Below are 23,863 nucleotides of genomic sequence, written 5' to 3' on the forward strand. Positions count from 1 at the left end.
CCGCGCATGCGCGCTGCCGTCCGGTTCCTGTCAGGAGGAGAGAGCAGCTGGAAGGCAGTGGAGAAGGCGTCTGTCCGCCTCTGTGCCGCCATGAAGTCCCGCTTCAACACGGTGGACATCCGGGCGGTGATAGCCGAGCTGCGCCAGAGGTAGGGCCTTGGGCGGCAGGGAAGGGGCTCCCAGGCTGCGTCCGCAGGGAGAGAGAAGCCGGTTCGGCAGCGCTTTCACTCTCTTTCTGGCTCAGCAGGGCTACGGAATTCTGGGAGCTGAAAGGAAACGTCCCGCTCCTTTGAGTCAGAGCCGCGTTTGCTGTGACTTTTGATCATGTCAGTCTTTGATTGATTGTGTCTTTGCAGCCAGAGAAGGAAAGGGAAAGGAATTTGTTTATTGTTTTATTGCTTTTATTCATTTTATTATTTATTCATTTTTATATTTTATTTATTTACTATTTGTTTTATTATTTTATTGCTTTTATTTACTTATTTGATCTATTTATACTTTATTTATTTACTTGTGTATTTCATAGTGTTTCTGGTTTTGTTTTTGTCTCTGAGGGGTTGGTTGTGTGGCTCTGGTTTTAGACGTATCCTGTATTTTATTGATGTGTTTTATTGATTTATCGTGCTTTTGCAACCTGCCTCGATCCATAGAGGAAGGCGAGATGATATTGTTATTGTTATTATTGTTATTGTTATTGTTATCCATGCTGGCATTCCGCTTGCTCTTAGGTAAATGCATCTCACTCCACAAAATAAAACCGCATTCCCTTCTTGTTGCCAATTAATTTCTGTTCTAAGCTTCTTATCTTCCATCTCCAATTGTATGTATCTGTATTCATTTCCATTCCTTTAACCTTCTCATCCGTCTCCTGTTCTCCCGACTGAGCTTTGTTCTGACATTGACCTTTGTGTCTCAATGTATGTAAACATCCAGCCTTTATAACCCAAACTGGTTTAACTTCTTTTCTGTACAATCCTCTATTTAATTCTACTAATGCAACATACATACTTTCTTTTTCCTTCTACTTGTATATATAACACCTCCTGGATTTCCAGTCCTGATAGAATTCAGGGATTTGTAGTTTTGAACAAGGTCTTCAGCCTTTCTGCTGCTGTCGCCAAACTACAGATCCCAGGATTCTGCAGAATGGATCCAGGGCCGATCAGACGGTTATTTCCGCATTGTGTCTGCAGCCAGGGTTGTATTTATTTGTGTCCCGCTGTTCCCTAGAATTGGGACTCACAATTGAGAACAGCAGTTAGACTAACTTTGATCCTCCAGGTGCTTTGGACTTCAGCTCCCAGAATTCCTGCTGCCAAGCTGTCTGGGGTTTCTGGGAACTGAAGTCCAGAACGTCAAGAGGACCAGAATTTGAGAACTACTGATTGAGAAGAAAGGTACAGTTAGCAACATAAAAACAGAGCCAAAAATATACCAGAACACAGCATACAGATAGTGCCTTTTCTTGTGTGGTTTTGGGGAAAGGTGGGACCCACTGAAAGGCATTTTTAAAGGAGCCTTATGGTCCCTAGGAGGTTCTGAATGGGTTTTTAAATATCCTCAAAGCTTACCTGGCTTCTTTGTTTTGTTTCGCATGTGAATAATGATAGTTTGTATTCAAAGTTTTACAAGAGACTCATGTAAAGGTTGGCAGAAACACATTGAACTGATCTTAATTCCTCTATTCTTTCCATGCTATTTCTGGTTCTGGTACCAAATTTTCTATTAGAGAAGCAATAGCCAAGAACCCATTGCTTCCTTAACTGAGGTTTACCTGTAACGCTCTTCTGTAGATGATCTAATAGATACATGCATCTTCTTTCTTCTTTTCTTACAGCTTATTGGGAATGAGAGTCAGCAATGTTTATGATGTGGATAATAAGACGTACCTCATCCGCCTTCAGAAGTAAGAATAAACCTTTATTTTTGCTCTTTAGGCCTGTGTGTGTCCTATGAATGTCCTAAAACACTTCCCTCCCCCCGAAAAATGAAATAGCCAGTTAAATACAAGCTACAAGTTGTATCTCCCTTTTTGGAAATGCTTGGGACCAGAAGCGTTTGGGGTTTCAGATTTTCTCGCGTTTTGGAATATCTGCATATCCGTAATGAGAGACCTTGGAGATGGGACTCAGATTTAAACGTGGAATTCATTTCTGTTTTGTAAGTACCTTGTTATACACATAGCCTGAAGGTAGTTTTATACGTGATATTTTCATTAATGCACATAAAGCAAAGTCTGCGTACTCTGAACCGTCAGCAAGCAAAGCTGTCTCTATTTCAGTGGATTTTGAAATTCTGGATGAGGGAGACACAACCTGGGCTGTGCATGAAGTGAAAAATGAGCATCTGGTTGCTTAGGCCTAGCATGCAAAACGCAGCTCAGACACAAAGACCTGGAAGAGAGGTGAATGAGCGACTGCTCCTCTTTAAAGAAGATATCTGTTGCTACTTCTGTTTATCTCAGTCTGAAGCTCTGCATATGTACAGTAAGCCCTTGGTATCCATTGGGGCCTGGTTCCAGGACACACACACACACACACACACACACACACCCATGGGTACCAAAATCTGTGGATGCTTATGGCCCATCAAATACAGGAGCATAGTAAGATGGTGTCCCTACAGAAGATGGCAAAATTAAGGCGTGCCATTTGGAATTCATATTTTAAAAAAATATTTTCAAGCTGTGGATGCTTGAATCTGTGCACAAAGTGTCTGTGGATATGGAGATCTGACTGTACACACACACACATATATATATATATATACACACGCACACCACAGGAGTAAAGTACAGTACAAGTTTCTGAACAACTTGCTGAGAAATGTGTAGAATGGGTCTCTTGCTCATTTAAGTGCTGTCCACACATGAAATTAATCAGATTTTCCCTCATGTTTAATGCAAATTTGATATATTTAATGCAGTTTGCATCCCGGTGTATATTTTGCTCCCCCCCCCCCAAGTTCTCATTAATGCTTACAACCTCCCCCTTTACTGACCACCCAGATGAGCTAAAATGTATTCTCCCAATACTGTTGTTGAGTGAATGGAAATGGTTTCTGTGGCCTTGTGTTGGCCGTCACAAGGGAGCCCTGGTGGCGCAGTGGTTAAATGCTTAAATGTACTGCAGCCACAAGATGGTGAGTTTGATCCCAAAGGGCTCCAAAGTTGACTCAGCCTTCCCTCATTTCTTAGGCCAGTAAAATGAGTACCCAGCTTGTTGGGGGCCATTGCCTTACAGATTGTAAACTGCTTAGAGAGTGCTGAGTTCACTGATAAGCAGTATAGAAATGTAAATGCCATTGCTGTTGTGTTTCCAAGTGTCTTCCACTGCTTTCAGGTGACTCCTGGGTTTTTGAAAATAAGACTCCCAATTGTTAGTACTTGGGTATGTTGGAGATGAAGGCTCATGACTGGTTTGGAGGTTTCTCAAATGTATCTTGATGTGATGCTTGTCCAGTGGTCCTATTGTTGAGAATCACTGAGAAGCACACTCAGATTGTGCAGGAAATGGCTAAGTCTAAAGAACAACAAAGGGGCAAAATCTATCCTTGGATTAAGCTGAGGGGCCAGCGTTGATTTTCCTGGATACTGCAGTAAGATTGGGAAACAAACAATCTGAGTAACACCACAGATCCTACCTTGGTGCTACCTTTCCATGTTGGTAGGATTGTTTGTTCCCATGATGTTGGCATTGCTAGTGATGTGGTCTCCCACCTCAAACAAGCTTTTTCTGGAAAGCCAGACTAAATGTGCCAAACAGTGGCACATATGGCACAAATACGGTACTGGTCCCAGTCACATGGGGTAAAAAATGGCCATTCCATGATTTCAGATAGCTCGAGAAGCACTGCTGTATAGAGTAGGTGCCATCACCAAAAAGGCTAGTCTTCACAATGTCACACGATGGTATTTCTGTGCTTGCTGGACCACCAATAAGGCCGCTATTGAGCATGTTAGTAATGCTCCACTGGTATGTTTTGGAAATTAGTCAGAACGCATTTCCCAGCCTTGCTACAAATTCCATTCCATTACTGTTCCCATAGCAAACTGCATAAATGTATCATGAATGCTGTGAATGTACTTATCCAAAATTAGCATCTGATGTAACAGAAATTACAAATCCAAGATGGCAGTTCCTAGCGGAAAAAGAAGATATGTTTGGTAAACATTCACATTTATTCTTAAGGAATCAGAAATGAGTTGTGAACAGAAGTCTGAATGTCCCTTAATTCTTTCTGTTGACACTAGGCCAGATGTCAAAGCTACACTTCTCCTGGAATCTGGAATTAGAATTCACACAACAGAATTTGAGTGGCCCAAGAATATGATGCCATCTAGCTTTGCAATGAAGGTAAAATTGTCAAAAGTTGTTTCCTGCACATTTATTGTGCGCGTGTGTGTGGTTCAGTGAGATCTCAAGCTGGTCATTTGTGGTTCTTTGCAAATCTGTGTTTTTATACATCTCTACTTAGTAATGTATAACTGAAATGGTTTGTTTGGTTTTTTTACTCCTTGGTTAGTGGTAGGTACACATGCTAGTAGGCCTTGTTTGTATTGACAATAGAAAGGACATTGAAGAGAGCCCTTGTGGCACAGTGGTTAAATTCCTGTACTGCAGCCATAAGGTTGTGAGTTCGATCCCAGGGTCTCCAAGTTCACTCAGCCTCACATTCTTCTGTAGATTGCCAAAATGAGTTCTCAGTTTGTTGGGGGCAATTAGCTTTCACATTGTAAACTGCTTAGGGAGTGCTTAGTTCACTGATAAGCGGTATAAAATGTGCTTGCTATTGCTGTAGGACAGTGCCTCTGGCTTCTGTTGAACGTGAAGCTCTTCTTCCTCTGGCAGTGAGGAAAAGCCCTCTCTCTAGCAGCAGAAGTGTGAATAAAGTAGTAAAGTCTTGGAATGTTTACACATATGGAGGTGTATGTGTGCATGATCACACACATCTGTTTACATGCACTGCTAAGTACAGTCCTCCTTCTGTTTTTGCGAGGGAAGACTGTACAGTTCTGAACTTGGATGATAATGATAATTTATATAGTGACTTTCCTAAGCACCCAGAGCAATTTTTACACATTGAATACTTGAGATTGCCCTGTTTTCTGTCATTATTGTTCATTCATCCCAGTATTACCATTTCTGTTAATGGCTCTCTAGTTCCACACAATGCTTTTCCTTTAGGCCTTACCCTAATCACTGGAGGTGCCATCTAGTGCATTGGGAGCTTTATCTGCTTGAGGTACCCAAGAGCACTTCTCTTCTATTCCTTACAGCTTTTCCCCTTGGCCCTAATATCTGAAATATTCCTCTACTGTCCACAAGTTATTCTGGTGTTGCCACAAGAGCAAGATGAAACACAGTGCTGTTACAGTGATCTGCTCCATCTGCAGCCTCCCAGAAGAGCCAGAAAGGTGACAGGAAGTAACACTTTGTCACTTCTGGTCACCTAAAATAGTGGTTGTGACAATGACCTGTGAACTCTGAAGGAGCAGACAATTGGACAGATTAGAGAGTTGTACAAAACAGCCTTCTGGGGTCCCACCCTGATCTAAAACATCTACAATGGTGTGTGTGTGTGTGTGTGTGTGTGTGTGTGTGTGTGTGTTCAAGAGCTGGCTTTTGCTATTTTGGAATGGTTCTGCCTAGCTGCACGTTTTCAGACCTGTTTACACTTTCTTGCCAACAGTGTCGCAAGCATTTGAAGACCAGAAGGCTTGTGAGTGTGAAGCAGCTCGGTGTGGACAGAATAGTTGATTTCCAGTTTGGAAGTGATGAAGCTGCCTACCATCTTATTATTGAGCTCTATGACAGGGTAAGCAGTGATAGAGAGAGGTTTGGGCACTCATGGGGTGGCTTGGTGACCCAGTCTCTTTCCCCAATACCCCGTCCCAGGAGTTTTGTGTTATTCTTGGGGGAGAGGCTTGACCTTGTATTCCCATATAGTAGAGCCTGTAGTTGATTTGAGTGTTCGACTATGCCTCTGGAGAACAGGGTTCAGATCCCTGCTCAGCCATGTTAACCCATTGGATGACTTTGGGCAAGTCACATGCTCTATGCCTTAGCGGACAGCAATGGCAAACCTCCTCTGAACAAATCTTACCAAGAAAACCCTTTGATAAGGTCCCCTATCAGAAACAACATGATGGCAGACAGCAACCACAACAACAACAAACAGATTCATTTAATAAGACTGACTCTTGCTTGCTGTTGGAAAAAATAACGTGGAGACAGAACTTCTCCTTCTTTACCCCACTCCACCCCTAGTCTTTTCTGCACCCATCACATTCTGTTCTATTTAAAGCTCCACTTCCAAATGAACCTGTAATAGCTTTTTCCCTTCTAGGTGTTCAGTTTTCCCCAGACTCCCATGGTGGGGATGTGCTAAGAACCCTACCTGTACTAAAACGGCCTGAAGTGGTCATCAGTTTAGCTGTGCCATTGTCCTGAATTTGGGAGAGGTTACAGATTGAATCTTTTGTTCTGGAAATGCAAACAGTGATGTACTTTGGTGACAAAGTGTCTTGAATCTGCCACAGGGTAACATTGTGCTGACTGATCATGAGTATCTCATTCTGAACATCCTGAGGTTTCGCACAGACGAAGCAGATGATGTCAAATTTGCTGTGCGGGAACACTACCCAATTGATCACGCCAAAGCTGCAACTCCATTGCCCAGTTTAGAAAGGTATGTCTCTATGTTGTGTGGCGCTTGAACTGGAGAAGAAGCAAACTCCTGAAGCTATGTGCAGACAGTAGCTTTCCAGAGATCAGGAGGCACAGTATTCTAGAGACATCCTTGTCTCCGGCCATCTTTGTGTGTCCATTTCACCATGCCTTCAGCTGATAATCAAGCTTTTCATTCTGTTTTATTGTTTTTCCCAGAAAAGCTGACCTCTTCTTAGGATACATGTTTATCACCATAGTAATAGGTACATGGGCACTTTGTAGAAAATACCTGTGACAGTGCACACCCTAGAGCAGTTTTGGAATGGTGTTTAAAAACTTCTTTTACAAGCACACGAAAGGTTGGACATTTCATCCTCTTTTGCTTCCAAGCAATAGTTCAAAAATAAAACCACTCCCAGGGCCAGCAGTCTTGGCCCCCCTGTCCCTTTCAGCCCCACTTTTCAGCCTCATTTTTTGTTGACATTAGTCTAGTTCAGAATTAACTTGGGAAACAGCCTAGTCAGTTTCAACCCACTCTTGTGGCTTGTATTTGGTTATGGAAATTATTCAAGAGAGAATCCCCTCTCCCCATCCCCCCCCCCCCAAAAGCAACCAGATTAGCTCTGCTACTCTATTGCCTCAAAAAGGAGAATCTTATGACACTTCAAAGCAGGGACTGGCAACTTGGACCTTTTCTGTGGCCTGCATAGATTGCCAAAAAGTGAACAGAACAAACAGAAGTATCTGGAAGGTCACTTCTGACTTTGAAGCATGAGTATTTTTGTGATGTTATTTAATGAATGGAGGGGCCTGCAGCCTACCAGTATTTTTTAAAATGAATTGCTGTTTTGGGGGTTTCCCAGGAACAGCTGTTCATCTTTTCTCTCAAATAAAAGAGTTTTCTAGGAAAGAGTAATTTTGGGGCTTCAAAAGAACAACTGTGGAAGAGGTACACTTGTCCTCACCCCAACTGAAAAATTTGCAAGTCATATTAGTCTAAATCCCACTTCTAGTCCCAGCAGGAGTAGGCACACTGAATAAATGAGATTTACATAAGTGCTGACTTATCATTCAACATTAATTGAGTTGGTCTCCTGTGGTTGGGAAAAACAATCAGATTTAAACTATGAGACTTAGTGGGCTATAAGTTACTTCTTCAGATGCATGAAATAGACAGGTATGCCACCCACCCACCACCTTGCTATGCCTCTTTTCAAAATAATGTTTTAATAGGGTAATAATAGTGCAGTAATGCAAAAAGAATCCCACATTTCTCCCCCCTTTCAATTCCATTTTACAAAGTAAACAACAAAAATAATAATTCAGTGGTAAAAATTCAATACTAAAAATTATTCAATGGCCTTTAAAAAAAGAAACAAAGAATGGTGGTTAAGAGTAGTTTTATGGTTGAATAGTCGAGTGCAGTGAACTTTCCTTTATTGAAGGTTTTAAGCAGAATGAATGCCTGTCTTGTGAGAGTGCTTTAGTTGTGGATTGCTGCATTGTCAGGGGGATTCTGCAGTTCTGTGATTATGGTTCTCTGAAGTCCACCTGGAGTTCATGAGAAGATGTAGTACAAAAACCCCTGTGAGAAGATGGTAGGCTTTGAGTTGATGAGAGATCTGAATCATGAAAAAGGGTATACAAGGTTCTGCAGAACTGTTCTATTATTTCACCTCAAGCTAGGTGAGCATGACAAGGTTGTTCTGGTCTTGTTTGCCCAGTTTTCTGTCTGCAAAGGCTTGAGCCAGGCTTCTTTCACAGTAGTAATGAGGAGGAAGATCCTTTTGTACTTAAGAGTATGAGTTCGTTTGGTAATCTTCCCTCCCTCTTTCATAGATTGACAGAAATAATAACCACTGCACCTAAGGGGGATCAGCTCAAGAGAGTCCTAAACCCTCATCTTCGTAAGTACAATTTGCATTACATTAACATTCCAAATATACTCTTGTTGCTATGTGCTTTCAAGCTGACTTTTATGGCAACCTTATCCTTAAATCTTAAGGATTTTCTTGGCAAGATTTATTAAGAAGATGTTTGCCATTGCCTTCTGCAGAAATAATCCAGTTTGACAATGCTTTTAACTACCCTGGCTCAGTGCTAGGGAATTTTGGGACTGTAGTTTGTAAGACATTTAGCCACCTCTATCAGAGAGCTCTGGTGTCACCACAAACTACAATTCTCAAGATTCCCTATCACTGAGTCAGGGCAGTTAAAGCAGTATCAAACTGGATTATTTCTACAATGCATTTGGCCCCTAGGTTTAGAGAGTGTGAGTTATACAAGTCACCCAGTGGATTTCCATGGCTGGGTGGAGATTCAAACCCTTGTCTCTTGGAGTCTTAGTCCAACCATCAAAAGAGTTATTATGGTGTAGAGGTTTGAGTGTTGAACTATGACTCTGGAGATTAGGGTTCGAATCCCCACTTAGCCATATGAACCGCTGGGTGTCTGTGGGCAAATCACATTCTCTCAGCCTCAGAGAAAGGCAAAGGTTCACCTTAGGGTGCCCATAAGTCAGAAATGACATGAAAGCACAAAACAGCAAATGGTAAATAGGAATGCTGGGATTAAAGAGGTACTCTTGGAGAATGGAATAGGAAAGATGTCTTCCAGTAATAGGCAATACTATTAAAAGGCACAATTTTGTACAAAGTTGTACAAGATCCATGCTTCTTATACAGAAAATTATGGATATTATTTGAAGGTGGGCCCAAATTCAAGGTAAATGTGTATAAAGGGTCCAGATCTCACCTTCATAGGTGTTAAAGCACTATTTCAGGAAACAAAATTAATGTTTTAATATAGGTCTCTGTATGCTATTTTTCCTGTCATTAATGGATCTTTTTCTTTTTAATTTATAGCTTATGGAGCCACTCTAATTGAACACTGCCTTATAGAAACAGGATTTTCAAGTAATACCAGAATAGAACAAATGGATAGCAAAGGTAAGTGTTCAAATGTCTGGATGTGTAACACAGTTTGGTTTGCCTGATGTTTAACTATATGTGCTTCTGTCTGTAAATTAAATCCAAGATTTAAAAAACCTTGCTTTTACCCTGGTCACTTGCTCTGCCTGTCGGTCTGCCTGCCAGTCTGTCTGCCTCTCTCTCTCTCTGTATGTATTCTACCAACTAAACCAGCTTAATTCCTGTTCTCCAAAGCTGGTCTTGAGCCACACAAGGGAAAGGTTCTTAGTTCTGCATGTTGAAAATCACAGGTTCAGTCTTGGTTGTCTCAAAATAAAACTGGGAATAAATATGTTTTGGTTGGAAACTGTGGAAGAACTGCCAGTCTGTGTAGATAAAATATGGGCAGCTGATAGCACTCTGCTGCTTTCTATGTGGTCTCCAGGGCCTGGGGGTCAGCAGAAGGTAAACAACTTATCTGAAGCAGAGTTGCTGGCATGGTAGGGAAGGGTTTAAATTCCTACATCCTTAACCCTCTAATTTTTAACAGCTAGGGAGGGGAGGTTAAATTTTCCCATTACTGCATGCAGAAACATAGGTAGGAAACAGCGTGATAGTGTGTGGGCATAGTTCTTGCCATGCTATTTATTAAACTAAATCCTGCTCTAAAACAAAAGATCTTTGGGCAGAGAATTCAAACTGTAAAGCCCAAACGGCTTGGGTCCAGGCTACCTGTCAGACAGTATCTTTTGCTGCTGCCACACTGCAGTTTAACACCACTTTGTTATGGCTCCATCCTATAGAATCCTGGGATTTGTAGTTTGTTGTAGTAGTTTGTTCTGACAGAGAAGGCTAAATATCTCACAAAACTACAAATTCCAAAATGCAACAATAGCAGTTAAAGCAGTGTCAGACTAGATGAATTCTGCAGTATAGATGCATCCTTAGTGTATGATCCTGCCCAGACCTTGAGATATACAAGAGAGATCCTTTTTTTAGTCATGCCAACTTCACAGGTACAGTTGATGGGAAGACTTCTCAGACAGGTTTGGAAAACTAAAGGCTTTTAAGGAACGGACTATAAGAGGGTACTGTATTCTTTTAAAATGTACTATTCCCTTTGTTGGTCTTTTTAAATTGTATTTTTAATTGTTTTAATATAGCTAATAGAAGTACAGAGAACAAAACATATGAGGAAAGATTGAGGGAACTGGGGATGTTCACCCTGGTGAAGAGTAGACACTGGTGTGATACTCTTTAAATATTTCAAGTGAAGAGGGAACAGACCTGTTCTCTGCTGCCCCAGAGGGTAGGACCAGGTCTAATGGTTTTAAGGAGTTTAGATTTTGATCGAATGTTAGAAGGAGCCTCATGATGGTAAGAACGATGAAACCAATTGCCTTGAGAGGGGGTGGGTTCTCCTTCTCTGGCCATCTTCAAAAAGTGTTTGGGGGTGCTTTAGCTGAAGTTACTGCTATTTAAAACAATTTGAAAAAAACAGGAACAGTTTTAAGAGATGTAGAAGGATTTAAATCCATGTACATTGAGGCACATCTTTACAACCTTGTCAGGTCATGATTCCTAGGCCCTGAATATGACAATAATGAGTCTAGTTTTAATTTGCTGTACAAATTAAGTCAGTGCCCATGGTAATCATGTTTTCACGGCGGGGGGGGGGGGGGTAAGGGTTTTGAAAAATGGGTTATCACAGCAGAGACAGTGTAGTGGAGTCTCCTTCTTTGGAGGCCTTTAAGCAGAGGCTAGATGGTCATCTGCCGGGGTTGCTTTGATTGTGAGTTCCTGCATGGCAGAATGTGGTTGAATTGGATGGCCCTTGTGGTCTCTTCCAACTCTACGATTCTACGATTCTCCCATGACTTGTGAAAATCTATTGCTTCCATCAGTGGAACAAAGAGAAGATCTTCAGCAGGATTATATACTGTAAGTAGAGATGACCTTTCAGATATTGAGATCTCAGGCCTTTCAGTCGCTATCTGCCACTGCAGGCAGAATTAAGGTACTACTGGGTTAGGTAGGTCAATAATCTGATTTGATGCAAGGCAACTTCCTACTGTGAGGTTCCCTCCAAATTCTGTGTGACACATAGAAGATAGGAAATCCAGTTTCAAACAACTTGCCTTTTTAAAAACTCAGGTTTTTTTAGAATTCTTTTTATTTTTATTTTAATATACATTCAGAAAATAAAAAAGACAAAAGAGTAAAAGAGAGAGAGAAACAAACATACAGTGCGCCCATGTCATATGCAGGTGCGCCTTATGCGGCTTCCAGCATAGACTGGAAGCCACACCGGAAAAAACCCTTGCGCGCCCCGGAAGAAGTAATGGGGTGTGCCACAGGCATGAGCATCATTACTTCTAATGGGGCTCAAGCATACGTGTTTTTTCCCTTACACAGGGGGGTCCGGAATGGATTCCTCGTGTAAGGGAAGGGCCCACTGTATAACTAAAACACAATATGGCTCTGACCACCACCCCCCCCAAACTTAACTGTAATGATAATGAAAATAAAAAAGAGAAAGAAATTATAATATTCTACCATTACAGATCTAGATAGAATTACTAATAACCATAACCGCAAATATTACATCATTAGATTTCTTATTACTCAAGAAGTCCATAAAATGGTTTCCGGTCTTTCAGAAAAATGTCAATTGGCTTATTTTTAGAATCCCTATTAATTTTGTAGTTTGGGCCAACCTTAACAATATCTTCTTTCTTTCTTAGATATTGAAGGGTTGCTAGCTGCTTTACGGAAAGCTGAAGAATATATGGAAGTAACGGACAACTTTAATGGCAAGGTAGCTCAAAGTCTTGTGACAAACTCTACTTTGTGTGTGTGTATATGTGCCTTCAAGTCACCTGTTGACTTATGGCTACCTCATGAATTTTGTAGGGCTTTCTTAGATAAAGAATCCTCAGAGATGGTTTTGCAAATCCCCTCCTCTGAAATATTGCCTACAGCACCTGGTATTCCTTGACAGTTTCCCATCCAAGTGCTAACCATGGCTGACCCTGCTCACCTTCCAAAATCATAGGGGATCTGGTGCGTTGAGGGCATTTAGGCTCCTTTACTTACCCACCCTTTAAGCCAGAGCAGCCATTCTCAAATGTCATTATGGTAAATTTCCTTGAGTGGTGAGGGAGAGGGGAAGGAAACCTTGAGCCTTCACAGTTGAAATTTAAGGATTCTGGTGCCAAAGCTACAATTGTTCAGGAAGATGGAGATGGCAAGAGGGGAGCTGAGGTGTTCATCGGGGTGGTGGTGGTGTTGCTGAATTTACCCTTATCATTGTTTTGGGATCCATTTCATTTTCCAGTTGTTGCATGCTATTTGTCAAAGCTTTGAATGTTAGTTTAAAAATAAAACAGTTTCATTTAATCAGTCAATAGAGAGTTCAGAATTTTATTTCATCGTCCTTAAACTTATTTGAGAGAACAATTTGAATCACTTGGGAAACAAACTAATTATCATACACACTCAGATTCGGGTATTAATACTGCAGTTTTGAATCACTCATCTGAAAGTAAACACTGTTGAATTTGGTTGTACTTCTGAGCAGATGTGGAAGGGATCACATTACACTACCTTTCCCTTTTGTGTATGTGTTGTGTGCCTTCAGGTCATTTCTGACATTACTGAAATGCTTCCCCTACTCAAAAATATCCCTGCAGACAGAAAACTAGCATGCAAGGTTTTGCCTAGATTTATTCCTGATGTGCTGTATTCTAAGTGCAGGATAGTTAGTGCCTCTCTGTTTGTATTGCTCTCTGTGAGTTTACTTCTTCCATGACCCATGAAAATTTTGGCAGCATTAAGTGGAAAGAAATCTCCATTACAAATCTAATGGTGCTACATTTAAAAAGAAAACTTTTTTTTTAATTCAGAGAGAAATTGCATCTATTTCCCCTCACTCTAGTCTGGTTGCATGCTAGACATTTCATGTTTCCTAATTAGTTATTTGCCAGTTATTACAGGGTGAGTATCCCTTTTCTGGAATTCTGAAATCCAAAACGCTCCAAAATCCAAAATTGTCCACATGCATGGCTGAGATAGTGACACCTTTGGTTTCTGATGGTTTGGTGTATGCAAACTTTGTTTCATGCATAAAACTATGAAAACATTGTGTATACAATTATCTTCAGGGTTTATGGAAAGGGATCTTGTAGTACCTTTGAGACTAAATGGAAGAAAAAAGTTGGTAGCATGAGCTTTCATGGTCTAGAGTCTGCTTAGTCTTGGGCTATACACATTTTAATGGTTTGGATTTTAATATATTTTAATTTATAACTGTTTTAATCCATAAAATTGTTTAATTGTTTTTAAATTTTATATTTATGTATTTTAATATTTTGTATTGTTTTTAAATTGTGTTGTTTTATACTTGTTTGCCGCCTTGAGTCCCTATATTGGGAGAAAGGCAGGATAGAAGAAAATAAAATAATAATAATAATAATAATAATAATAATACGTCAGATACAAAAACTCATGCTGCCCCCTTCTCTCTTTCAGTTAGTCTCAAATGTGCTACAAGATCGCTTTCATACTGATTTTCCAGACTAACATGGCATGTCTTTGAATTCTTCAGGCTATGTGTATGAGGTATAAATGTTTTTATTTTGGTAGGGCTACATCATTCAGAAGAGGGAGAAAAAGCCAAGCCTGGAGCAAGAGAAACCTGCTGAAGAAATCCTCACGTAGGTATTTGGAAGGCAGAAGGGCCTTTGAGAAGTCATGTTTTCCAGTCCTCTTGCAACGTTCTCCAATATGTGTTTTGCAGATATGAGGAATTTCACCCTTTCTTGTTCTCTCAACATATTAAGTTGCCATATGTGGAGTTTGAATCTTTCAATAAGGTAAGCTGCTGTGCTTTATATGAGGTTTTTTGTTATATATGTGCTTTATATAAGGCTTAATTCAGAGTCAGGACTGCAGGGGTCTCATGAATTACTAATGAATAATAACAATAACAATAAATATTATTCATTTATATCACATCTTTTCCCCAATAATGGGAGCAGTATACAAATTATTAAAACCAGTACAGATTCAAAAACACACAAAAACATTGCTAAAAATATTTACATGTATAAATTATTTCAGAACCAGTGTGGTGTAGTTATTTGAGCATTGGACTATAACTCTGAAGACCAAAGTTCAGATTCCTGATCAGCCATGGAAACCCATGGATGACTTTGGGCAAGGCACACTTTCTAAGCCTCAGACGAAAGGAAGGCAACCTCCCAAGTGCAAAATCCAAACTAAGAATGTCTGCATTTCCTTTGGGATGTTCCAGTTTAAATTTGTAACTAAAGAGATTTTGTTAGATATCACTAGTTTTAAACTCCCCGCCCCCTTGTTGCATTCCCCGAGAAATTAAAAATCTATTCCTAATTTTATTTACTTTTTTGAAAGGCAGTGGATGAATTTTACTCGAAGCTGGAGGGCCAGAAAATAGACTTGAAGGCGTTGCAACAGGTAACAGTCTCATGCAAAAGTTTGCCTTTGACATGGCATTTTTACTGTCCTCTGAAGAGCCACTTGCCAACTGTGGGTTGCTGAGAAATAGGCTGCTGTGTTCACTAGGAGAGAGGTTGGCAGTCCTGGTTAGTTGACAGCCCAGAGTGCTGCAGTGTTAGGATGTAGGATTTTGGGCACTGTCCAAAGAAGGAGCTCTTTCAAGTTTTGAGACTGAGGCACAGCAGAGACCAGGATATTGGTCTTGTTGTGGCTCAAACCTGCAGCAAGCAAACCCACCATCTTGAGGGAGAGGGAGGCAGGCGAGCTCCAAGAGGCCTGCCTGGAAGAAGACAAGCCCTCCCTTCATCCTCCATCTTGAGGGAGAGGGAGGCAGGCGAGCTCCAAGAAGCCAAGTCCTCCTTCCAGTCCATCTGCCTTGGTCCAGGCCTCAGAGGGAGAGATGAACTGCTGGACCTAATCCCCTTCCCCACCACCATTCCCTTCTCCTTTTGTGTTGTGTCTTTTTAGATTGTAAGCCTGAGGACAGGGAACTGTCTAATTAAAATATTGTATGTACAGCGCTGTGTAAATTTACAGCGCTTTATAATAAAGGATGATAATAATAATAATAATAATAATAATAATAATAATAATAACAACAACAACAACAACAACTTGGGTGGTAAGGTGATGATGCAGCTCTGGACCCACTCAGTTCCCAGGTTAGTCTCGGACTTTAAGGGTAGAGCAGTTCTCTAGAACAGTTTGCTTTCTAGACCAAGCAGCTTTGGGGACCTAGTGTTGTGAACCATTGGTTGCCACTCTCATCCCTTTCTTCTTACTCTGCCTTTGTTGTTTGGTCATTGCTAGATCCTCCCAATGTTTTTAACTAATGTTGTATATTTGTTAGTCTGTTGTTGTTACCTGCCTTGATCCATGGAGAGAAGCAGGTAAGAAATAAATGTTGTTGTTATAACTACTACTACTACTACCATTATTTCTTTGTTGTTCTGTCCCCAACCTTTTGTCTTACAAGGAGAAACAAGCTCTGAAGAAGCTAGAAAACGTTCGGAAGGACCATGAGCACAGATTGGAAGCTCTGCATCAAGCTCAGGTAGAATCAATCATAAAGCACTCTTGATACATTGAGCTGTAAGCAAAACAGAAGAGGAGGCTTGTTGCACCACAATTAACAACTGTGAGGGTCCAGGGGCCAAATTTTCTGCATGAAGGCTCTAGGGGTGGGGTGGGAGTGGCACACGCAAATTGCCAGAAAATGAGGAAAAACACCAAATCCAGAAGTGCTTAGAAGGCAGTATGAGGGGGGACTGCAAGCTGTTTAAAAGGTAAAATTCTGCTCCTGGAGGCTTCCAAGAGAAGGCATTAACCCATTTTCTCAGAAAAAACAATCAGGGAGAGGGGAGGTACTTCATGTGGCCCCAGGAATGCACTTTGCCCATCCCTGATTTATGCCCTCAGTTGTTATAATAATAATAATAGAATAATAATAAATTATTTATTTATAGCCTGCCCAATCACAAGGAATCCGAGCGGGTTACAGCAATAATAATACATACAGAATACAATAAAAATTCAAAATTAGCCCCCTTCCCGCCCCTTACTCCCTCCAGCTGGACGATGGCAGTTGCCATGGAGGGAGGGCTCTTTCTCTTGAGGGAAAGTTGTTGGCTTCAGTCTAGTTAGTTTTAACTCTTGTAACCTTTTAAAGCTCTTTTAACTTGTTCAAAATGTTTTGCATGCTTTTTATTGGTAGATTATTTTATTGATTTTAATTTGGAGTTGCTTAAATTATTTATATATTTTTAATCTGTTTACTGCCCTAATGCTCTGGGGTCTCAAGATAAAAGGGTGGGATAAACAATCTGTCAGACTCTGAAGATGCACAGCTCTCGTCTTTTTTAAATACAGGTTTTTAGTTGTTATGATGGAGGAAAAATGAAGGTTGTAAGACCTTTAAAGAAAGCCTGGTAGATTCAGTCCTTAACATCTTGTTTACAAGGACTTCAGATGCCAAGGCTTAGAAAGATCTTCATCTTACGCTTGTTTTCAGCGAAGTAGCCATGTTAGTGCCATGGGTGCTTGGCATCTGCTGAGGTTTTGGTTCCAGGACCCCCGTGGGCACCAAAATCTGTGGACGCTCAAGTCCCATTAAATACAGTCGGCCCTTCTTATACACAGATTTTTTTATACACAGATTCAAGCATCCACAGCTTAAAAATATTCAAAAAAAGTATAAATTTCAACTATCAAACTTGATTTTCACTTTTTTATAAGGGACACCATTTTGCTATTTCATTATATTTAATAGGACTTGAGCATCCACTCATTTTGTTATCCATGGGGGATCTTGGAACCAAACCCCAGTATATAACAAGAGTCCACTGTACAGTGGCATAGTAAAACGGCAAAAATGAACCTCAAGATTGTTGACCTATAGAAAGTGGCAAAATCAAAGTTTGCTTTTTGGAATTTATGTATTTTAAAAAATAATTTCAAGCCATGGATGGCTGAATCCATGGATAAGGGATCTGTGGATATGGAAGGATGACTATATCTTGCAGCATAAAAAGGAGGAAGGCAGATGGAGGGGGGGAAAAGAAAAGAAATGTGGAAGCACCTTTAAGACTATATGGTTCTTATTTTCATATGAGCTTTCATGGTCATAAAAGCTCATTATAAAAGCTCATAAAAGCAAAAATAAAAACCAGTTTGTTTTAAATGTGCTGTCACATTCCCCCCCTTTTTTTCCCCCTCCACCTTTCTTCCTCCTTTATACTATGCATATGAGCTGTGTTGGTTAGCTGTGTTGAGGTTGCAGCTGTCACTGTAAAAGTGTCATGATTAGGGATCTTTCATAACTTCTTCAAACCAGAGAAGCACATTTAATATTCCACAATGACTAGTTACCAAGCAAGCTAATGCCTGGATCATCACTCCAGGTTACTTGATCCTCTTTCATTTCTGTTTTCATTTCTCCAAAGGAAGTTGACAAGGTGAAAGGTGAGCTTGTGGAAATGAACCTGGAGATTGTTGACCGAGCTATCCAAGTGGTCCGTAGTGCTCTAGCCAACCAGATTGACTGGACGGAGATTGGTGCCCTGGTCAAAGAAGCTCAAGCCCAAGGGGATCCAGTAGCAAGTGCCATCAAGGAGCTGAAGCTGCAAACAAACCACATCACGATGCTTCTGAAGTAAGTTTTTTGTGTCCTGGAACTGATTGGTGGGGGTTCAAGATGAGAGAAAATCTTGGAAGCAAGGCTGTTAAAAGACTGGTAGTTAATGAGACTTAAAAGGGTGCTCAGCAATGACTCCTCTTCATCCTTGAAAGAAGTGACTAGTGGGGTGGCACAGGGTTCTGTCTTGGGGCCAGTGCTATTCAACATCTTTATCAACTACTCAGATGAAAGAATAGGGGGCATGCTTACTAAGTTTGCAGATTACACCAAATTAGGAGGAGTAGCTAATAAGGCAGAGGAGAGGATCAGAATTCAAAATGACCTTCAAAATTAGTAAGCTGGGCCAAAGCTAAAAAAAAGAATTTCAACATGGAGAAATGCAAGGTACTGCATTTAGGGCAGAAAAATGAAATGCATGGATATAGGATGTGTGAAAGGGATCTAGGAGTCCTAGTAGACCACGAGTTGAACCTGAGTCAAAGGCCAGTGCGATTTTAGGCTGCATCCATTGAAGTATATTGTCTAGCTCAAGGGACGTAATAGTGCCACTGTATTCTGCTTTGGTCAGGCTTCATCTGCAATACTGTGTCCAGTTCTGGGCACCGCAATTCAAAAAGGATTTTGACAAGCTGGAGTATGTCCAAAGGAGGGTGACTAAAATGGTGAAGGGTCTGGAAAACATGCCCTGTGAGGAATGACATAGGGAGCTGGGTATGTTTAGCCTGGAGAAGAGATGGTTAAGATAGCCCTGTTTAAATATTAGAAGGGATGTCATATTGAGGATGGAGCAAGCATGTTTCAGCTGCTCCAGAGACTAGAATACGGAACAATGGGTGCGAGCTACAGGAAAAGAGATTCCACCTCAACATTAGGAGGACCTTCTTGACAGTAATAGCTGTTTGCCAGTGGAACAAACTCCCTTGGAGTGTAGTGGAGTCTCTTTCCTTGGAGGTCTTTAAACAGAGGCTGGATGGCCATCTGTTGGGGATGCTTTGATTGTGAGTTCCTGCTGGATGGCCCTTGTCACCTCTTCCTACTCTAGGATTCTATGATTCTGTGATTCTAAAAGCTGCAGTGCCCATGCTCAAGATAATCAGGTGTAGTGCTGGAGCAGAGAGGAGGGGGTGGCAATGGCTGGCATGTCTCTCTGGCAGAGTTATTATTTTGCTCTAATTGGCAAGTTACATAGGAGTGATTTATGTTGGTTGTGTTTCTGGATTCACAGTGTAAGTTGAGACTGATAAATATGAGGAGAGCCAGTTCCCTTGGAATCACCTGAGATTGGGGGCTGCATTCCAATGCAAGCAAGGGAAGAAAGGCAACGTATAAATAACATAAGATAGATGTGTTTGTTTTTCCCCTACTTGGCTAGAAACCCTTATGTATTCTCGGAAGAGGAGGAGGGGGAGGATGATGGAGAAGCTGAAATGGAAGTGGAAGAAGAGTCCAAGGGAAAGAAGAGGAAGAACAAAGCCAAACAACTGAAAAAGCCCCAGAAGAACAAGCCCTTATTGGTGGACCTGGATCTCAGCTTGTCTGCTTACGCAAATGCCAAAAAGTGAGGAGGCAGAGGCTTTGGCTGGGATGCTTCTAAAACCAGGTCCTGGGACACATTGGTATATGCTAAGCATCCAAATAAAGGGGTTACTCCCTTCTCCCTTACTGGTAATTAATATCAGTATGTAGAGAAATCTTGTAGCACCTGAATTCATATTCTAACACACCAAGGACATATAAGTCTGTCCCTGGCTTTCTACTCCAAATGCATCTGAGGAAGTAGATTTAAGTTTATGAAATCTCATGTTGCCAACTTCTTTCTTTCAGTTAGTTTCCGAAGTGCTACAAGATCTCTCTACATACTGATTTTGCAGACTAACACAACTATATCTTTGAATGGTAACTAATATATTCCTGTCCAAGGATGGAGTCATGTCCTATCTTTCCTTCATTCCATTAAATAACTCTGGGAAGAGAGTGGGCATGTTTCATTTTCTCAGCTTCAGAGGAAGGCAATGCAAATCTCTTTTGAATAAAATCTTGCTTCGGAAACTCTGTGGTAGGATTACCATGTCAGAGTTGACTTGAAAGCACATAATAACGGTGAAAACAGAAAGAGAAGAGAAGCATAAATGACAAGGAAAAAATGTAAGCAATAACAAGTAACATGTAGTCACCGATTATGTCTAGTATAGATGAAGAAAAAGGCTCAGTGTTTGTGTATCTTTGTAGCGGGGAGCATAAATCAGGTGGGGCTGCTCATTTGCTCATGCAAATGTGGTATCTTGGATAAAAAAAATTGAAAATAGACATATTTGTTTTTATTTATTTCCTCAATTTATATCCCACCATTCTCACAAAATGAAATTCAAGGCATAGCCAGGTGGCTTAGAGGAGCATGGGAAAAAGGAAGAGAATTGGGGGCCTGCACGGAAATAGTATGAATAAACTGTGTTATAAATCATGTGGAAGCATAATATTCATGCTTTGTCTGAAGCTAACTATACGTTAAAAAGGATGTTGTAGGGTTTATCCCTCAAAGGCAGCACAGAAGTGCTTTAAATCAAGAAAGAGAAACAGACAATTTAGTGAGGAACAAAAGGATGGTCTGGAAACTTAACATGGTTGTATCTTTCCCAGGTATTACGACCACAAAAGACATGCAGCCAGAAAAACCCAGAAAACAGTGGAAGCAGCAGAAAAGGTATGCCAGTGGTTTCCTTGCCCTTCTTTCTTTAGAAGCAGCATAAAAACTGCTGCCTTGAAATTCCAGGAAATGATTCCTTTCTGCTTGGAAATTCATGCAGTTCTCCACAGAACCTAAAAATAGAACAAAAAGCTCAATAATATAAGGATGAATAGCAAATTTGTCAGCTTTAATGTCAACATTTTGCATAGATTTCGAGGCCTATGCTGCGAATGTAAAACTCCTGTTTTTCCTAGAGTGGAAGAGAGTATTCTTCTCCAAGTTTCCTCCTTTCTCCAACTTAACCCTCAAGGCAAGGTCATAGTCAAATAAATCTACATCATCCACCCCAGCTGGAAGAGAAATCCTTTCCAGTTGTAGTCTTGCCCAGCTCAGACATTCAGGGCTTCATAGGATGTGACTGTGTTGGAGAGCAGTCAGGCTTAAGAACATGAAAACTGGGGAAGGAGCACAGATGTCATAAATACAGCAGCATGTTGGGGAGGGGAGCGATGGGCAACTTCCACCATGTGTTTTGCACCCACCAAGAGCCGTACCTTACCCAAGTTACATTACCCACCTCTGCAGAGTTTGGTGGTAAAAGCTGACATTTTTAACATGTAAGCAAGGTGTGAACTTTGTTTTAAAGGAGAATCACACTTCTTGTAGACTTCCAGGATCATGGATGTGAAATCCTCTCAGTGCCTTTTGTCAGCACAGGAGAAACAGGTTGCTTGGAAATATTCTTTCCCTTGCCTCTAGTGTGTGACCTTGGGAAAAGTGCAGCCATTAATGTAGTGGATCAACAAAATGAGTTTCCATAACAAGGCCTGCAGCAACTACATGCCTTGTTCATACATAAAAAGGTGGTGACCAGAGTTTCACTGAATTTGGAAGTGGACAGCCTGGCCATAAATACAGTGCGCCCTTGCCTTACGCAGGGAATCCGCCCCCCATAAGGAAAATTCCACGTATGCTTGAGCCCCATTGAAAACAATGGGGCTTGTGCACGCAGCGCACACGCCATTTCCTGTTTGTTGCGCAGCTTTCAGTGGAAATTGAAAGCTGCGTATAGTGCGCCCACATATGACATGGGTGCACTGTAACACCATGAGGCCATGTGTGGCCTATGGGTTTTGTGTTGCCCGCTCTTGATTGGAGGGGCTCCCTGAGATCAGGGAAACATGCCTTGTAGTCATGCAGAAATAGACAACTAACTTTGTATATTAAAAAAATGTAGCTTTAGAAGTACCATGGCATGAAAGCTGTTTTTATTGAGCATTGTATTCACTTTTCATTCCCAGAGCTGGCTGGCTAGAGCTCTGATAACTGCTTTAAACATAGAACTTGGGGGGGTCCTTGTTTTCTTCACCTGAACAGGCCTTCAAATCAGCAGAAAAGAAGACCAAGCAAACACTGAAAGAGGTTCAAACAGTGACCACCATTCAGAAGGCTAGAAAGGTGTACTGGTGAGTCCCTCTATGAGATGGAAGAGAGTGACTGTTAGCCTGTTTCATCACAGGCTGAGATAGGCAGAGACTTAGGTGCACAATACCACGGAGAGCATTGTTTAAGTTGGGGCAGGCATGAGCTGGGGGTTGGGGGGCCATTTTCAGTACATTTTGAACTTGGGAGCCTGGTGCTGATTGAAAGCAACCAAAGGTCTTCTGGTATGGCCTAAATTTGGTTTTACTGGCAAAATGGTGCCCATAAAGTCTGTTTTCTATTTTATTTCATTTCTATGCTGCCCTTTTGCCACAGTGGGCCCCCAAGTGCTCATATCACCTTTTTTCAGATTTTTTTTTTTTTTTTAGAAAAATGAAGAATTGGGGAGATCTGGGGGGAACCCAAAGGACAGATCCAGCCCTCCTGTGGAATCTGATTTTTCTTGAGTCTTGTTTCTGATCCTTTATCCCTTGTTCTAGAAAGTGTGTGTGTGTGTGTGTGTGTCCTGCATTCGGAGATGGAAACATATTTATGCATTCATAGAACATGAGCCGACCTTGCACAACTTGCTAGAGAAACCACAACTACTAAAAGCTACATTATTATTTTTTGCTAACGGCCTGTTTGATTAACTAGCAAATGTCCAGTTACTATGTTACGTACCTCTTAAGCCTATAAAATTGTCCTCAAACTTTTCCAGAGGGGAAGCTGGGTGATTGGCCTAAATCCTGTTGTTAGTCCTAACTAGAATTGACCCGTTGAAACAATTATATGTATGATTCAGAGAGCCAGTGTGGTGTAGTGGTGTGTGCATTGGATTATGACTCTGGAGACAAGGGTTTGGATCCCTGCTCAGCCATGGAAACCCACTAGGTGACCTTGGGCAAGTGACACTCTCTCAGCCTCAAAGGGAGATACAGTAAATGCAAGCCCTTCTCTGAACAAATCTTGCCAAGATGACTCTGTGATAGGTTTGCCTTAGGTTTGTCATAAATAAAATAGCCCATTCGCTACCGAGCGCAATACAAAGTGTTGGTTATTACCTATAAAGCCCTAAGTGGCTTGGGCCCAGGGTACTTGGAGGACCGCCTCTCCCCGTATAATCCGCCCCGCACTCTCAGGTCGGGCGGGAAACATCTTCTGTCTATTCCGAGTGCACATTATAGTGCAATACAGAGGGCATTTTCTACCTCAGCCCCTAGACTATGGAATACCCTGCCCATCGAGCTCCGCACCGTCACCTCCCTTGAGGGATTTAAGAGGATGCTAAAAACTTTCCTCTTCCGCCAAGTTTTCCCTCAATGAGCTTGAGTTGTAATATTCTGTTGTTTTATTGGTTTGGTATTTTGCGGGAATTGATGTTTTTATACGGTCTTAGATGTTGATATTGCTGTTTTTATCGTTATTCTTGTTTTAATGTTGTTTTTAACTGTACACCACTATGATCTTGTATAAGGAATAGCGGTATATAAGAATAAAC

The 23,863-nt window shown here is 41.2% G+C and overlaps 1 protein-coding gene across 1 annotated transcript in view; it reads left to right on the forward strand.

The window, feature by feature from the left end:
* Positions 1 to 23,863, forward strand: part of NEMF (nuclear export mediator factor) — a 41,296-nt gene continuing 17,433 nt past the window's right edge. The window contains exons 1-16 of the mRNA XM_042455033.1: positions 1 to 149; positions 1,838 to 1,906; positions 4,253 to 4,355; positions 5,692 to 5,817; positions 6,542 to 6,690; positions 8,511 to 8,578; positions 9,536 to 9,619; positions 12,325 to 12,398; positions 14,225 to 14,295; positions 14,379 to 14,454; positions 15,014 to 15,076; positions 16,095 to 16,172; positions 18,061 to 18,269; positions 19,627 to 19,812; positions 20,892 to 20,955; positions 22,318 to 22,406. Of these exons, the coding sequence (XP_042310967.1) occupies positions 7 to 149; positions 1,838 to 1,906; positions 4,253 to 4,355; positions 5,692 to 5,817; positions 6,542 to 6,690; positions 8,511 to 8,578; positions 9,536 to 9,619; positions 12,325 to 12,398; positions 14,225 to 14,295; positions 14,379 to 14,454; positions 15,014 to 15,076; positions 16,095 to 16,172; positions 18,061 to 18,269; positions 19,627 to 19,812; positions 20,892 to 20,955; positions 22,318 to 22,406 (1,652 nt within the window). The 5' untranslated portion in view covers positions 1 to 6. The remainder of the gene's footprint in view (positions 150 to 1,837; positions 1,907 to 4,252; positions 4,356 to 5,691; positions 5,818 to 6,541; positions 6,691 to 8,510; positions 8,579 to 9,535; positions 9,620 to 12,324; positions 12,399 to 14,224; positions 14,296 to 14,378; positions 14,455 to 15,013; positions 15,077 to 16,094; positions 16,173 to 18,060; positions 18,270 to 19,626; positions 19,813 to 20,891; positions 20,956 to 22,317; positions 22,407 to 23,863) is intronic.

This window comes from Sceloporus undulatus, chromosome 1 (assembly GCF_019175285.1).
Source record: "Sceloporus undulatus isolate JIND9_A2432 ecotype Alabama chromosome 1, SceUnd_v1.1, whole genome shotgun sequence".
In the NCBI taxonomy this organism is placed as follows: Eukaryota; Metazoa; Chordata; class Lepidosauria; order Squamata; family Phrynosomatidae; genus Sceloporus; species Sceloporus undulatus.